General features: G+C 33.0%; 1 protein-coding gene across 1 annotated transcript in view; it reads right to left on the reverse strand.

Annotated features, from left to right (window-relative positions):
• Positions 1–3,686: 3,686 nt before the first annotated feature.
• LOC143067702 (DNA-directed RNA polymerase II subunit RPB1-like) overlaps positions 3,687–18,699 on the reverse strand; it is a 29,185-nt gene continuing 14,172 nt past the window's right edge. The window contains exons 9-22 of the mRNA XM_076241172.1: positions 17,372–17,581; positions 16,562–16,810; positions 14,786–15,004; positions 14,112–14,334; positions 13,353–13,563; positions 12,572–12,822; positions 11,394–11,599; positions 10,856–11,080; positions 9,935–10,282; positions 9,543–9,647; positions 9,026–9,208; positions 7,960–8,163; positions 7,408–7,594; positions 3,687–7,133 (exon numbers count right to left, since the gene is read on the reverse strand). Of these exons, the coding sequence (XP_076097287.1) occupies positions 5,770–7,133; positions 7,408–7,594; positions 7,960–8,163; positions 9,026–9,208; positions 9,543–9,647; positions 9,935–10,282; positions 10,856–11,080; positions 11,394–11,599; positions 12,572–12,822; positions 13,353–13,563; positions 14,112–14,334; positions 14,786–15,004; positions 16,562–16,810; positions 17,372–17,581 (4,185 nt within the window). The 3' untranslated portion in view covers positions 3,687–5,769. The remainder of the gene's footprint in view (positions 7,134–7,407; positions 7,595–7,959; positions 8,164–9,025; positions 9,209–9,542; positions 9,648–9,934; positions 10,283–10,855; positions 11,081–11,393; positions 11,600–12,571; positions 12,823–13,352; positions 13,564–14,111; positions 14,335–14,785; positions 15,005–16,561; positions 16,811–17,371; positions 17,582–18,699) is intronic.

The following is an 18,699-nucleotide window of genomic DNA, read 5'->3' on the forward strand; positions in this document are numbered from 1 at the left end:
TGAATATTAATCCTCTCAAAAAAATGTTTGAAGAAATTTTCTTTTTATTTATGAAATCTGAAATGAGAAAAATTTACCCCCCCCCATTTTTTTTCACATCCCCCTTTCCCTTTTTCCAAAACTGATCTCAATTCAAATTTCTAATGGAGTTTGCAACAATAACTACTCATTTAAATACATCATAAAATATTAAAATGTAACAAAAGGTGCTTGTTATCACTGAATGGTAAAGATTGTTTTATTTATCAGTTGGTAGTAAAAGTGAATATACATTGTATATTGTATAAAACAATTATTTAAGTTGTTTCAACTACTATTCTGGACAAAGAAAGATAACTCCAATCAATTGAAAATTTCTTGCTATTGCACAATATTGTGCAATTAGATATTTCTTGCTATTGTGCAATAGAAAATATTTGCTATTGCACAATACTGTGCAATTGAAGATTTCTTGCTATTGCGCAATACTGTGCAATTGAAAATTTCTTGCTATTGCACAATACTGTGCAATTGAAGATTTCTTGCTATTGCTGTATACTGTGCAATTGAAAATTTCTTGCTATTGCACAATACTTAATATAATAATTTTGGATCCTGATTGGGCCCATAATAAAAAAACTAAGTACATGTTTAGATTCAGCATATCAAAAAAGCCCAAGAATTAAATTTTTGTTAAAATCAAACTTAGTTTAATTTTGGACCCTTTGGACTTTAATGTAGACCAATTTGAAAACGGGACTAAAAATTAAGAATCTACATACACAGTTAGATTTGGCATATCAAAGAACCCCAATTATTCAATTTTTGATGAAATCAAACAAAGTTTAATTTTGGAACCCGATTTGGACCAACTTGAAAACTGGGCCAATAATCAAAAATCTAAGTACATTTTTAGATTCAGCATATCAAAGAACCCCAAGGATTCAATTTTTGCTAAAATCAAATTAAGTTTAATTTTGGACCCTTTGGACCTTAATGTAGACCAATTTGAAAACGGGACCAAAAATTAAGAATCTACATACAGTTAGATTCGGCATATCAAAGAACCCCAATTATTCAATTTTTGATGAAATCAAACAAAGTTCAATTTTGGACCCTTTGGGCCCCTTATTCCTAAACTGTTGGGAACAAAACTCCCAAAATCAAACCAAACCTTCCTTTAGTGGTCATAAACCCTGTGTTTAAATTTCATAGATTTCTATTTACTTATACTAAAGTTATGGTGCGAAAACCGAGAATAATGTTTACTTGGGCCCCTTTTTGGCTCCTAATTCCTAAACTGTTCAGACCTCAAGTCCCAAAATCAATCCCAACCTTCCTTTTGTGGTCATAAACCTTGTGTTTAAATTTCATTGATTTCTATTTACTTATACTAAAGTTATTGTGCGAAAACCAAGAATAATGCTTATTTTGGGCCCTAATTCCAGAACTGTTTGAACTAAAATTCCCAAAATCAATCCCAACCTTCCTTTTGTGGTCATAAACCTTATGTCAAAATTTCATAGATTTCTATTTACTTAAACTAAAGTTATAGCGGAAACCAAGAAAATGCTTATTTGGGCCCTTTTGGCCCCTAATTCCTAAAATGTTGGGACCAAAACTCCCAAAATCAATCCCGACATTCCTTTTGTGGTCATAAACCTTGTGTTAAAATTTCATAGATTTCTATTCACTTTTACTAAAGTTAGAGTGCGAAACGGACGACGACGACGACGACGCAGACGATGACGCCAACGTGATACCAATATACGACCAAAAAATTTTCAATTTTTGCGGTCGTATAAAAAGATCAAAACTTAAAAATAATTTGGCCACTGAACCATGATAATGAGGTCAAGGTCAGATGACACCTGCCAGTTGGACATGAACACCTTACCATCATTCCATACACCAAATATAGAAGACATATTGCATATAGTATCTGTGATCCATGAAACGTGGCCGAGATCAAATGAAAACTCCTGTGGGCATGAGGACCTTACAAGGTAAGCACATACTAAATAAATTTATTTTATTATTCATAATAAGAAAGAAATCAACAATTTAATCTTAATTTTTTTTCAAATGGTCACTGAACAATGAAAAAAAAAGGTCAAGGACAATGGACATATGAAACGTAAACTTTGTAACATCAGGCATCTATATACAAAGTATGAAGCATCCAGGTCTTCCACCTTCCAAAATATAAATCTTTCAAGAAATGAACTAATGCAACGCCGCCGAATCACTATCTCTATGTCGAGCGGCTCGACAAAAATCTAAATACACGGTTAACTATAGCAAATTCATTTTTTGTTGAAGTCAAACAAATTTCAATTTTGGACCCTTTCAACCTTTACACGCTTAGATTCAGCATATCACAGAGTCTAAGACTACAGTTTAAACCTACTGAAATTGGTCAAACAGATGAGCATTTCATACAAAGCATTTAAAGGTATTATTTTTGGTCCCTTTTTCCTAAATGGTTAGGCCATTAGTGATTATTCCCAAATGGGTCTTGCCTTACTGTTTTGGTATGAAACAGTGGTACAATTTCTTAGTTGATTCAGCGACTTATACTCAAAAGGGTCCGAAAACCAGAAAATCTAAGTTTTTGTCTTGTCCAAAATTCCTGAACGCTCTGGGCCATATCCCCAAAATCAATTCAAACCTTCTTTTTGAGTGTGAAACTTTGTGGTTCAATTTTCTTCAGGATCCATACGTTATTGTCTGAACATCAGATAATCCTTGTTTTAGCCCCCAAATTCCTGAACGGTTTATGTCATAACCCTAAAAGTCTATCACAATCTTCCTTTTGGTGCAATTACATAGATCCATGTTATTGTATGAAAACCAGATAGTCCTTTTTGTTTTGCCACAAATTCCTTCAACAGTTGGGACCAAAATCAATTTTGTTTTGTGATACAATTTCATAGAGATCCATACTTATTCATAAGTTTTGTTGTGTAATAAGTAAAATGCTCGTGTTGGGACCTTTATTCCTTAACAGTTACAACAATAATCCCGATAATCAATCCAGACCTTCCATTTGATGCATAGAACCTTGCAGTATAATTTCATCGAGATCCAAACATCTTCCAATGATATCATACCATAAATTGACCGCCAAATTTGAGTTTTCATTAGTGTATTTAAAATATGCAATATTTAACTATAAATTGAAATATACATGGATTTCTTCAGTCAAACTATTCAAATCTTTGCATAATGATTGAACGAAATCAAATAGGGTTATATTGTATTTTTGAGTGTAGTGAGCAACCATGAACAAATATAGAATACTGCATTTTTAGTTTACTTTGGCAATGGTCAACATAGTACTGTGTTTGTCCATGAGGGATTACACTGGTTTTTCTCAATTGACTTTTATTTAACATTCTTCTACACACCTAATTTTTTCATGGAATAATATTGAAAGGGTTGAGTTGAGGGTTGAATACTAGATCAACCGTGACACAAGACAGATCCTGTCACTTTATCTGTTCAACCACATTTCCCCACTAACTACTCTAGTCAATGAAGGACTTAAAACTTGACAGTATTGTTGAAAACTTATGATGTTAACCTGTTATATTATGATTTTCTTTGCAAGGTTTAATAGTTGGCTGTCTCATTAATGTATACCACATATTATCTTTTCATATAAAACATAAAATCAGGGAAAATGGCTAATTAAAAATCATCAGTTTCCTTTTATCTATCCTTTATTTATCATTCATCTGCTATTCATACATACGTCTCACTCTCAATCATTTGAAATAATCAGTATCATTTACTAAGCCATAATGAAAGTACCACAAAAGCAGACATTCAAACATTAAAAAAATACTTTTAATATCTTTATTTTGGGGTTTCCCAAAAGTCTGGATAAAACAGCAAGTGCTTCAATTATATTTGCAATCCCAAATTATGCCATCTCAATATTTTTTTTTTCATTCCAAAACAGAACCCATTTTCAATATATCAAAAGCTTCATGTTTTTTTTTAATTGACTATCTGAAGGTGGAGTAACAATTACTGCCTTGTGTGATTGGAACTTAATAAAAAAAATAACAACCTCTCTCAACAAAAAATATTTCACATTCAAAATTAACATCATTAGAAAATGATAATTCAAATCTGATCACACAATAAGCTGAATATATAAACATACATACATATGTAACTAATCAAGTGATCAAATACAATATTTACAAGAGATATAGCAAACACTATTGAAATAATTGTTCACAAAAAAGATTTCAGCACCAATTTCCTATTCTAGTCATTCAGAAACAACTGTTTGAATAAAAAAGAATCAAGTTTCTCTCTCTCTCTCTATATATATATAATTACAAGAAAACAAAAATAATTATCAAACTACTATAAAATAAGAAGTTATTTTCCTTCAAATTTCTTGTCATTATTACAAGATGAAACAAAATTCTGTAACAGAATAAACTTTTATTAGTTCTCCCAATTTTGACATGTTACCATTTACAGAATGAAGTAACCTTGAAATCAAATGTTGAATTAGATAGACACAACATATAAATTCTGACATTAACAAAAATACATATATATTACATGTCAATAACATTTATACATGTACATTGTAACATAAAACTGAATTTTAAATATCATGAACATTCTTTTATCAATATGATAACTGTTTTGCTAATGAAAAATAATTAGATCTTATTTTTATTATAGGCAATCATTTATCTTATCTTTTATAATGGGTTTCAGTCTGATGGATTTTTTAGCTGATATATAGTAGATAAAGAAAAACTAATGAAAAGGATAAAACTTAAAGTTGAGTAGTGTAATTATTCCTAAATCAAAAAGGAAATTAATACAGTCACAAATTATGGTCAATAGCTTCTTAAAAAAATAACAAAAGCACAAATGAGGAAAAAATCATAGTTACTTTGTTTCATATTTGACATCATATATAGATATGTATTCTCTTTTTTTTTTAACAGTCCAGTTCGGAATGAATTTATTTACAATGAATGATAATTATTTACATTTTTTGCCTGAAATATATACAGTGAACAATAACATGTTTATTTTACACAACACAAAGCACTAAAGCATGCTTGGAAATGGTGGTGGAGCATTCAAGTGTATACACCAGTGATGATTGATTAATTATTTGGTGTTTAACACCAGTTTAAAATGATAACATACGCTTCCAATACCAATAACCATACATATCTTGAATATATAAACAAGCACAATAATCTGCATGTTATGAATTAAACACTAAAATGATGAACACTTATTTTTTTACAAAGTTTTTCTTATTTCAAACATTAAAACAATAAACTTTACACTTAAAACATAAATCAGATGCACATTAAATGTATATATATGTCATAATATGAGCACTTCCAAGATTTTTCATTTTTTTTTTTGGGGGGGGGGGGGGTGTATTTTTTTGTTTTTGTTTATCAATTTGCAAAAATACTCAACATATCAAAATGGATGTTTGAAAAAATAAGTCGTTGCTTTTTCCAACATTAGTCAACCTGAAAACATTATCAGATAAATGAACTAAAATGATATCAATATTTATACAAAAATTAAAACAATTTCTGTAATTCCACAATGTTGAAAAGCAAAATCAGAAAAAAGTCTTTCTAGAAAAACTATATACATTTTCCAATAATTTTTCATACAAAAATTATATTTACAGTCAACACTAGAATTTATGCCGTATGAGGATGTATATCCAAACCCACATTTCTATATTTAGTTTTTAATAATTGTACATTTTCAGTTCACTTATTCCATATCACTATCATCATCGTCAGCAGCCGAGTATGCTGGACTTGTTGGTGAATACTTTGGTGTTCCAGGAGTGTACGTAGGACTTGTTGGTGAATACTGTGGACTAGTTGGAGAGTACGTTGGACTTCCAGGTGTATACTTTGGACTAGATGGTGAATAAGTTGGACTCTGTGGACTGTATTTAGGACTTGATGGTGAATAAGATGGCGAAGCAGGACTGTACTTCGGTGAGCTTGGACTGTACTGTGGTGAACTTGGACTGTACTCTGGTGATGTAGGACTGTAGTTTGGTGAACTTGGTGAATACGTTGGTGATGTAGGTGTGTACTTTGGACTGCTTGGAGAATATGATGGACTTGCTGGTGAATACTTCGGTGATGATGGAGAGTACTGTGGTGAACTTGGTGAATATGACGGACTCGTCGGAGAATAACTTGGACTTGTAGGACTGTACTTTGGACTGCTAGGTGAATAACTCGGACTGCTTGGACTGTAATTTGGACTACTTGGACTGTAGCTTGGGCTTGTCGGACTGTAAGATGGGCTTGTTGGGCTGTAGCTTGGACTCGTTGGAGAATATGATGGCGAAGTTGGCGAGTAGCTCGGACTTGTTGGTGAGTAACTTGGTGAAGTTGGACTGTAACTTGGTGACGTTGGACTGTAACTTGGACTTGTTGGCGAGTAAGACGGTGATGTCGGTGAATACGAAGGACTGGTTGGACTGTATGATGGAGAAGTGGGTGAGTACGATGGACTGGTTGGACTGTAGGATGGTGATGTTGGACTGTAGCTTGGACTTGTTGGTGAGTATGACGGTGAAGTTGGTGAGTACGATGGACTTGTTGGACTGTATGATGGCGAAGTCGGAGAATAAGATGGTGATGTTGGTGAATAAGACGGAGAAGTCGGACTGTATGAAGGACTTGTAGGCGAATATGATGGGCTTGTTGGACTGTAATTTGGAGAAGTTGGTGAATATCCAGGACTTGTTGGAGAATATGATGGACTTGTTGGTGAGTATCCTGGACTCTGTGGTGTCACTGCCGGTGATGATGGTACATATGAAGGAGAGGCTGGAGAATAACTAGGAGAGAGTGCTCCAGCTGGACTTGGTATGTATGGACTGGCTGGGGAACCAGGAGAACCAGGTTGTGGAGACCAGGCTGGACTGTATCCTGGACTGTAACCACTCTCACTAGCAGCAGATGGTGAGAATCCGGCAGCTCCTGGAGTCATTCCACTTCCAACACCTGGTGACCATGCACCATAGCCAGGAGTAGCTCCAGTCTGCCAGGGTGTCATCTGTGGTGACATGCTGGCTCCAGGACTTCCAGGTGCTCCAAAGAACAAACCAGTACCTGTAAGAAGACGATGTGTTTTAGATATTGTTTTTGAAGTTTAAATAGTACATTACATTCATACTCACTACTCATCATCAATCAGTTCTAATTTTTAGAAACAAAATAAAAAGTACTTGCTAGTATATAGTTCCAAGTTTGCCCAAGTTTTCTTGTCTTTTAAAAAACCCAACATTGGCCAATAACATGTAATTATTTATATAGCGAGTTGATAATACGTATATAATTTTAACAATGTATCTATTATGTGTGCTTTTAGAAACATAATACTCACTTCCACCCATTATTCCAACACCAACATTTGTAGGGATCTCCATTCCAAGTTTACATTTCTCTGCATCCAACAACAGATCAAATGCACCTGTGCCAATCTTAGCCAACTGTCCAACCATAATGGCTTCTGATACACCCATCATAGGATCAACTTCTGCATGGGCTGCAGCTTCAATCAAAATATCAACCTAAAAATAAATTTAACATCAGAGATTAGTAATAAAATAATGTAGTAAAAAATTATGAAAGGGAGATAATTCAAACTATTTGACATAAAATGCTGTTAATAGCGTTAATTTAAATTAAGAGATCAAAAGTTAGGCGTGTTTGCCTCAAGACCAATGTAAAAAGTATCCTTTACTATTTTTACATATTTTGTGAGTAACAGGTAAGAAAGAATATCAAGAAATTCTATTCAACAGTCAGTATGTCACAATCCATTATTCATATTTGTACAAGCATTATATCTTCAGGAATATGGTCATAAACCATATAAATGTCCACCAAAAACACATATTTGACTGGAGTAAAATAGACATGTAATGATACTTACTGTTTCTTCAAAAGAACATCTGGCTAGGGCACCAGTTTCCTGTCTGTTAATGCCGTGACGAGTAATAGCCATCAAATGACCTTTGGCTGTCATCACGTCACACAACAAAGCCAAATGTCTATAGTTTACATAAGAACCATCAAAAGAAATTACATGGGTCATTTCTTTCTCAATTGACTTTCGCACAGCTTCAATGCCTAGTGTCTGTAAAGAAAAACAATTTTCAAGTAAAGTTACACAAATTCTCTGGACCAACTTTCTTCATTACAATCAACTTCATACAAGATTAGTTTTATGCTGCAAACCCCAAATGATTCTCTTTTTTTTTATTGCTCATACAGAAATAATACACAACATTAAAATAATTAGCAACAGTTGCAGCTTTCTTTCACACATTAGTTTATGCAAGATTATGTATAATTTTTTCTAGATCACCTAAAGAACAATTTAGAACAGAAAGGTAGGTAAAAACCATTCAAATATGCAACCCTGCCACATTCTTAATGTACCTGTGCAAAAGTCAGAAGCCTGTGGTTCAGTGGTTGTTGTTGGTTCATGCACATCATATTTTTTTTCTCAGATTATATTTTTGAGTTTTCTCATTGTTGAAGGCTGTATGTTTGCCTATAATTGCTTATGTCCATTTCATCTGAGCTTCCATTGATAGTTTCATTGGCAATCATACCACATCATCTTATTTCTATATAAATCCAGTATTCTGATACTGTAATGTTTACATTGAAAGTGTGTACATATACATATGGCTTTGATCCTGTCCATAACTTTATAGTATGGTATTAGTTTTCTGTTTTGCTTTTTCCAATCATATTGTGTTGTAAAATGATGCCCTTTATGGGTTCTTGATTAGATTAATAAAATTCTTATCTTATCTTATCTATGGAGAAGTAGTAAGTTGTTATACTGATCCAGAACTCAAACTTGATCTGTAACATCTTATGCTATAACTTTATATCAATTATGTAATTTATTACTTCAGGCATTACAAAAGAAAGTGCATGTTGTGTAGCTTACACTTCATTTATTATTTCTTTTATTCAAAGCTTACCTGGAAAACCTCAACAATATCGTTAGTTGTAGTTCTGATAGGATCTACATTACGCTGACTCAGAACTCTCATCAGAGCAGTACCATCAGTTTCCAAGATCCATTCTGCCACTCCTTTAAACTCTCCTGCATCAGTGATGAAAATTCTCTTCTTGTCATCCGTTGTTGGTAAATGCATGTATACCTGTCAAAATATAACATGGTGTGCTATGTGAAAGATTCATTTATAAATAGCTTTTTATTTTGTGGAATACTTTAAATAGATTGTAAAAATCTAATTTTACTATGAAGTCAGATTATGAATGAAATAAGATACATAAACATTTTTACCATTTTTTTAAAAATTAATTTGAAATTCACATGGGTGAAACAAATAATAAAATACCATTAAAGATCATTAAATAGGCCCTGCAAAATCACACACAACTTTATCCCAGGTGTCTTTTTCTTCTTTTTTCTCGCATTTATACTATTACTGTTAAAGTTTGTGAGTAATTTGTTCTTCCATTGTATATTACCTTTGCGATAGCCTCTAATCCCTGTAGGGACATATCTGACAATAGATTTGACTCTATACATCTTAGGAACACATCATCCTCCATTTTATCAACAATCTCTTCTTCCTACAAAATTAAAATATATATAAACCTTATTACAAAATTAAAATATATATGAACATAAGGTTTAACAAGAAACTTTCGTTACAATTCTGCCTATACCACATTTATATTTTCATTCTTTATCTAATAGTATCTTCCCTGTACACTTGGCTTTTTACTTTATTGGTAAAACAGTTCTAACATCCCCAAATAATTACTATGTACACAAATATGTAGGTAATGACAGCAATGAAAATCTGACCAATTTTGTTATATTTTATAACAAATTTGAGTTACTAAATTAGACTTACAGAAACTTCTTTGTCTCCTCCAGAATTCATAATCCTGATCCTAAGCACTAACTTCTCTGCATTGTCATCGTTAAAGATACAATTAAGATCATCACCAAATCCGGCCGTGATCTTTTCTGAAATATGTTCCATACTTAATTTTTTGTCAGTCATTCTCTTTCTGTTCAGTTCAATCCTCAGTAACCAGGGTGAGATCCTTGAGACATCAAAGTCAGGCATTTCATAGTAAACATTAACCCATTCTTGATCTTCAGCGATTACCGTGTTCTGTGGATCTGGATCATAATATATGGCTGTGTTGGCTGTCACTTTTCTAAGTGTTGTATGTTCTAATTTACATAATACATCCTAAAAGAATAGAAAATGCAATGAACACTCAATATATGAGAGAGACATTTATTCCATGCAAACTATTTATAATGTATATTTTCTGAGGAACATACATCCTGACAACTCAATTCGACCACAGATGTGTGAAATTGAGGTCAGTTATATGAAAATGTTAGACAGCATAAATTGCTAAAATTTATAAACAGATTATTGTTTACATTGATTTGAAATTTTCTATTGTAGACACCTTTGCTGTATCCTCCTTTAGATTTTTCAAAATTGTTAGAAGTTAATTCAAAAAGTATTAAACATGCAAATAACACCTCATTTATTTTGCATTCAAGTAATGCAACTTATCTGTTTTATAGATTTTCAGAGTAACCATATCAATAAGTAATAAATCTAGTTCTGGAAAATGTCTTAACATTTCAAACAATTTCAATTGTATCCCTCTGAGCCAGGAAGTGAAACACTATCCTGTCCTATAAGTATTTCAAATATATCACGGAGGTCATTCAATTTTTTCATCCCAAATGTCCTTTTTTGCACTTTACAGTCAAACCTTTATATTGTAAGAGAACAGATACTGACCTTAGCTTTCTCAGCATCTCTGGCCGCTTGACCAGTAAGATATACCGTCAATGATGGAGTTTTAGGTTTCTTTGATATATTGATGATCTCCTTTAAACGAGGTACACCAAGAGTTACGTTTTTAGCTGATACACCAGCGTGATGGAAAGTGTTCAATGTCATCTGTGTGGCTGGTTCTCCCAAAGATTGAGCACCTAGAGCTCCAACCATTTCACCTGGATGTACCTGAATAAAAGTAGGAAAACTGATGATACATCACTCAATGTTAGTCTCAATTCATACATTATACAATCTAGTGATATTGCTCTTATTTCAAAAATGCATTTAAAGTTATTTATTCCCACTTTTCATGCAAATGCTGATATTAGAAATAATATTATGTACTTTTATTGTTATTTTCTATTTACTAAACTAGTTAGAACATAAAGAATACAAAATTATGCTATGGACTCTTCAGAATTCTTAAAAAAAAAAAAAAAATCCTATCTAACTGCTTAAAACAAAACATGTTTTTTCTGCACATGAAATTAACACTTACATGAGACTGTTGAAATCTTGTTTCAATTTCACCAAGCAACCACTCAAAAGCTTCAGCACTGAGCCTGAATTCTTCTGTCACTCTTTTGGCACACAGTGTTGATCTTACAAGACATTTCATCAGAATTGTAGCATTAGCATTGGCTTGTACACTGAGTTTATCTTCTCCTGGTACTGATATTAATCTTTTACACAGTTCAGCAACACCTAAAGTAAATTTTTAAATATAAAACTAATGTTATTGGGAAATAGTCAAATAAATAAGTATCTAAATTGCAGTTAAAATAATGTATGTTTTAAACATGCTCTATCAACGTACTTTGCAAATCTCATTTTTTAAAACACAAAAAATTAAGCCAAATTTAATGCACAATTTCCAGATGTTCAGTTTTAATGCAAAGTTTCTGCCTTTTTATTTCACATGTGTTTTAGAATTGACATTCTCATGTTTTGTTTGATGTGCCTGCTTCATGTTTGATCTTAATAATAGCTTCCAGTACTTTTTTCCTTAATATTTATGATTTTATTTCTTGTGCTTTAGTTCCCCTGATTTTTTTTATCCCCCACCTACGATAGTAGAGGGGCATTATGTTTTCTGGTCTGTGGCTCCGTTTGTCCGTCCAGGTTAAAGTTTTTGGTCAAGGTAGTTTTTGATGAAGCTGAAGTCCAATCAACTTGAAACTTAGTACACTTGTTGCTTATGAGATGATCTTTCTAATTTTTAAGCCAAATTAGACTTTTGACCCCAATTTCACAGTCCACTGAACATAGAAAATGAAAGTGGGGGTTTCAGGTTAAAGTTTTTGGTCAAGGTAGTTTTTGATGAAGCTGAAGTCCAATCAACTTGAAACTTAGTACACTTGTTGCTTATGATATGATCTTTCTAATTTTAATGCCAAATTAGATAATTACCCAATTTCACGGTCCATGGAACATGGAAAAGGATAGTGCGAGTGGGGCATCTGTGTACTTTGGACACATTCTTGTTTTCCATGCAATGTTTTTGCAGTATTTATTTCACGTTTCTGTGTCCAAACCCCTCTTTACCACCTACATTGAAGATAATTCATTTATATGCTATGTACCATATTTCCGTTTCCATTAATTTGATCTACACTTTACAGCATTTCAATTAGAATACTTTCAGCACTGCATAACATTGATTCTAAATTAGATTACCTTCTACAATTTTAGCTGGATGAAGGTCTGTAGGTTTATGCGTATTAATCCTGAAGATCTTTTGTGCATTCCATATTAGTCTGTGTAGATTGCATGGTAATACCACTTTGCTGTCTCCTCTAGGGAAGATTGAACGAACTGTTTCCCTGTCCTCTTTTAACTGATCCCACTCATTTTCTAACAAGGCTAGGGCCTGAGCATCCCCAAGAAGATCTTTAATAGTCTCTTCACTCATGGACTTCCTCAAGATCCTATACAATTACAAAATGCAGATATCCATGTAATACTTGATATATTGATTAAAAATACTTATTATATTCAGATTCACTCAGCCCTTTACTCTTTGCATTTTTACATCAATGTGCAGCAAATACATTGCTTTCTAGTTGTCAATTTTTACTTCATCATTTGGAAACTGCCCACTATGTTTCCTAGGCCTAAATGTAGTTGCAATGAACAAAATTTGTCAACACTTACCAAAATCTTTATTTTAGGTCTATTTGGGGTGTTAATGTCAATGCTTGTCAAAAATATCAAAGTATGGTCTTCAACACAAAGCCTTGGCTCACACCGAACAGCAAGCTATAAAGGGCCCCAAAAAATAACTAGTGTGAAACCATTCAAACTTGAATACCAGATGGTCTAATCTACATACTGTATATAAATAGCGAGAAACACCTGTCAACAACATCAACAAATGACCACCACTGAACAACAAATATTCCTCTTTAAACTTTAACACTTTCAACTTTGTTTTACTATTATTAGAGATAGTACCTACCTTTCATCATTAGGATCCAGCTTGAACTTTTTTTCAAAGATGCGCTCAGGTGGTTTAACAGTAGGAATATCTTGAAACTCCACATGACAGGCATCAAGTCCATCCTCACCATATGTTAACTGTACCAACTGTTCAATTTGGTTACGTACAGTTCCATCATATTTTACCATCACACTCTCCATAGCTTTGATCAATCGCCTTTGAATGTAGCCTAAAATATAAATTTTAACATAAATTATAAGTATGAAAACCTTTTTCAGAGAAAATAGTTAAGCAGTTCCCACAATCACCTCTAAAATCAATCATAAAAAGTGTTTGAAATAATAACAAATTTTGATTTTATTTAACTGTTTGATATTTGTACCATGTGTTCCAATTCAGGACTATGACAGTTGTTATCCATTGTTTTGATGTGTTTGAGCTTTTGATTTTGCCCTTTGATAAGAGACTTTTTGTTTTGATTTTTCCTCAAGAGTTCAGTATTTTTATTAATTTACTTTTTGTTGTGGTAGGCTTTTAGCAGTAAAGCCTTCAACATCATAACTCAAATCTTTCTTTAGACAACCTTTACACTTTTTCTCAAATATATTTTTTCTTGCAAAGTCCTTTCAGAGAAAAATATTAGAGTGATTAACTTGATGAAATCACCTCACATCATTTAGAGTTCATCATCATGAAGGACATCATATATTTAACTGATATATTTCTTTTGCCATATACTTTTTATTATATCTAAGGTATAATTCTTTTTAAACCTACCAGTTTCTGCAGTTTTTACAGCAGTATCAATGAGACCTTCCCGTCCTCCCATGGCGTGAAAGTAAAATTCTGATGGTGTCAGTCCGGCAAGGTAGGAGTTTTCTACGAATCCTCTAGATTCTGGACCATAATCATCTTTGATGAAATGTGGCAATGTTCTGTAACGGAAACCAAAAGGAATTCGCTTTCCTTCAACGTTCTGTTGTCCCACACAGGCAATAACCTACAACAGACATTTTATATATCCTTATTCATTAAATCAAAGGTTAGGTTTTAATCCTTTTTTTAAATGTTTCATAACCTCAATGGCAAAATTCTCATTAAAAGGTATGTGAGCACTAATTATATGGAATTTTATGGCACACCTTTTAGACAATGAAAAAAGATGACCAAAAAGTTTTTAAATCTTCTCAAACAACTGACGACGACAACAGATGACTCGCAATTTGACCAAATTTCATGTTGTGGCGCTGTTTAGATGTGTCGTAGGTTCGTTGTGACCAGGGCTTTATGTCGGAAGCTCATATGCTCTAACCGTGGGTTGCTTGCATACAAATTCAAAACATGTGACGAGATAAATCCAGCCAATCAAAGATCTGCATTAGCATGAATACTTACTGTAAATATAGCCTTTTAAGAGCTATTACACACAACTGACAAGAAGTTTTAAGTACCTGAGATATATTAATCTTGGAACCTTTAGATCCAGCCACTACCATAGATTTGAAGTTGTTGAAATCTGACAAAGACTGTTGAGCTTTACTACCAGTCTTGTCTCTGGCTCCGTTCAGGATTCTGTTCACCTGATTCTCAAAAGTCTGACGCAGTGTATTACCTGGTGAAGGCTCCAAGTCATCATTGTGGGCCTTTTCAATAACCTCTATCACATCAAACTACAATGTTAAAAAAATGAAATGTAGCTTACAGTTTCATAACTTGTTAGGTTATAAGTAATCACAGGTAGCCTCACATATATTAAGTGGTCCTTTGAAATAATAGTTGGAAGTTGTTCATTGTTGAAAAGCTATGTTGAATTTATTGCATTGTGCTGTCTTATATATTACAAAGAATTCTTTGCAATAAATCTTGACAAAATATTTATCCAAGAGTTCTTAATGCGTGTCCTCCTGACTGTCAACATTTCTGACCCTGCCAATAATTTTATATTAATCTTCAGTCAAATTTTAACTGTCATTCTCAATTTGAACCCATAAAAACAACACAACAAATCAGTGATTTTTTTTTCTTTTCTTGACCTCTATAAACCTGTAATATTGACCACTCAGGCCTCTACAATAATTGTTTTTCCAACTTGTCCAGTAAGACAAGTACATTCCAAAACTTACTTGTCCGAATGAAGTTGTTACTTGTCCAAATTCTTTTTTATTAAAAATAACCTTTTTACACCTTAAGTTGATTAAAGGAACAAATCGACTTTAAACAAGAGAACAGCATTTGATGTATTTCTTTTGAAATACTTTGCAAAAATATGAGTCAAGTACAATTGAATGTAGTCATGTCACAGGACTTCTAGTTTTCATCAATGCAAGTCTCATCAGACTCTGCACATGAGGCACCATCTGATAGGCATGTACACTCTTGGATTTGTTTTTAAGTTGAAAAATGTTTATTCAAATGCAATCAATAAAAAGAAGATAAGGTCTGATTGCCAATGAGAAAACTCTCTGCAAGAGACCAAATGACACAGAAATTTACAACTAGAGGTCACTATATTGCACGTATTGTTTTTTCTACTTATGATCAAATATGATTTTGTGAGTTTTATGGTAAATAAAAAAAAAGTATTTTTGTGAAAAAAATTACCGGTATCATATGGTTTGTATTTTAAGGAACAGATTAAGGTAGCAAAATGAGGTACTGATTTGTCTTGGTCCCGCGATGTCTCCTGTCTTGCCAAACTGGCTATCAATCATTTCTACTAAATATGTCTCCTACGGTGCCAAACTGTCTATTAAACTTGGAGCTAAAGTAAAACCTGTCGAGGTGGGAACTGTCCTGTAAAGTTACCTTATCTACAAAGCGCATCATTGTTTCGGATCAGTAAGACTGGTTTCCAAGAATAGTATACCTTTTAACTTTGAAAATATACCTGACAAAGAACCCGTTAAAAATTATCGATTGAAAGTTAGCAAACATGTTGAAGAAAATGATTTTGCATTTTCAATAAACACAATACAGAAACATGTCAAATTATTATCTGTTTTTTTGTTTATAATTACTTTGGTCATCAAAGTTGGATTATCAAAATCTATTTTCTAAAGAATAATTGAACTTGTCCCGACGGACAAGCTTGGGACAGCGTTTACTTGTCCGACCTTTTTTTCCTCTGGTACAGCACAATCGGACAAGCGTTATTGTCGAGGCCTGCCACTTTTGATACAGAACTATCACTATTTTCTAAATATTTTATGCATTAATGCCATTTTTACCTTAGCTTTTCTGATAGTTTCCTGAATATCAACGTAGGTTTGAGGATCAGCAATGGTGTCACCAATACCAATACTATTAGCTTCGTACATCAGCCAGTTATTGACAACAGTTTGAATGTTACCATACATATAACCAGCTATTTCATATCCCAACTCCTGAAACAGCACGTGAAGCAGAGATCCTGAAGAGGCACCCAAAGTCTTTTTACATAGAATACCACTGATCAGAACACCATCTTCTATCAATACCTATAAAAAGAAGTATATATTAAAGTTTTGTAACTTTTTGTTATAGCAATTGTGAGGTCAAAAACATCATTATTAATTCATTATTTCCAGATATACGCAAATTACTTGCATTTTACCCTGGTGTTCCAATTTAAGCTATGGTGGTTTTGTGAGTTCATAGGTAAAACAGAAGACACAAAACAATCATCCAGTCCATGCAAGGACAAAATTTTGCAAGTACAAAGAGTTTTTTTGAAGATTTCAATTGTGCTGTTTCATTTGTAAATCTAATCTGTCATATCTGTAGATTTACTGATGATTCTGATTATATTCTAACTTTAACTTTCTTTAGCAGATAATTATCATTATTTCAGGAAAATATAAAAAAAAAAAAATCAAAAAACTGTCATTTACATTGAAATTGTTCATGTGGTTTCATAGATTATTTTTTCAAGTTAATAAGACAGATGCTAAGTGATGGAAATATCTCAGAGACCAAAAAGGCCAGGTGATCTTAAAAATGTTTGTTTTTGATATATCCTTTAGTATAACAACTAATTAATACGGTCCTATATTTTTTACCTTTGTATCACCAGGTGAAATCCATTTATATGGACCTCTGTCCTCATCATCATTGTGAGTACTGTGGGTTCTTATACAATTTACACGACCTGGAATGACCAAGGTCAACAACTGTTTCCCTGTCCAATAGGGTCTGGGTTTCAGTATAGCTGGCTGTGGCATGTGACCATCCCAGCTTGGTAAAAACATCAAAAGGTTCATCATTTGTCCCTAAAATCACAAAGCATAATACTTTTCCTTGAACCATTGGTAAATGTGTGTCACAACAATGTTACAAATTTCCATTTTACATATTCTATTTTTAGTGATTTTAAAGAACTTTCACTCAATACAAATCTGGTTTTAGTCCAAATACCCTTGCAAAAGGATTTACTCTATAAAAGTTCAAAAAGTTTATTTTTATATTATCAAAGCTGTGGTAAGTTCAAGCATAGATATAATAACAATATGATATTAACCCTTTCAACCCTACACAAAAAAAAAAAAATAGAAAAATGGCTGCTGCTGCTGCTGCCTTTTTTTTGTGTTCATTCCTTTTCAGACTGCTGTATTTTATTTTTTTTTTATTATAAGACATACAGAGAAATTTATTGTACAAAAAATGCTCAGAAGAACATGAACTGTAATGTTTGGCAATTACTTCAGAAATATTTTTATCAGGTTACCTGCATTTTCAGGTAAATAACAGGTAAAAGGTGTAATTTAATACATTTGTGTTGAATTTTGAATAAAATCTACTTTAAGTCTTCATTTATTTTGTTGTTTTATCTGCCATATAATAAAGGAGACACCCGTTGCTCGATTCCATGGCGTATTGTACCATACACAATGAATTATGTAATCTTGGCACAAATAAGTGGCTCCGTCCTCAAAATTTTCAGTCAACCTCCGTTCCCCCCCCCCCTTTTACTACTTCTCATAATGATCGATCAAATCCTATTTCCCACACGAATTAAATGTAATAAACACATTGAGATAACAAGAAACCGTTTAACTAATCCTCATCAGTTTCGCCATAGAAATGCTGAAATATTTACATATTTACAGCTTCGTGTCCGATTTCCGCCATTTGAATTTGTCAAAATATTTGTTTTTATTTTCCTTCTGCATGATTTTACTATAAAAATTGCCGGGATTTCAAGCGCAAATGAGACCTTGTATATCCTCTATTCATATGAGGAAAAATTAGAGAGGACCCGAACGAAAACCGAATGGTTTAAAGAGTCCTGATGAAAAATCCATTGTAATTGCGGTATATGCCACAAATAGCAGTGGCAGACAGCGTATGTCATCGCGGCATATGCCGTGTATAGCGTTGAAAGGGTTAA

This window comes from Mytilus galloprovincialis, chromosome 3, assembly GCF_965363235.1.
Source record: "Mytilus galloprovincialis chromosome 3, xbMytGall1.hap1.1, whole genome shotgun sequence".
NCBI lineage: Eukaryota > Metazoa > Mollusca > Bivalvia > Mytilida > Mytilidae > Mytilus > Mytilus galloprovincialis.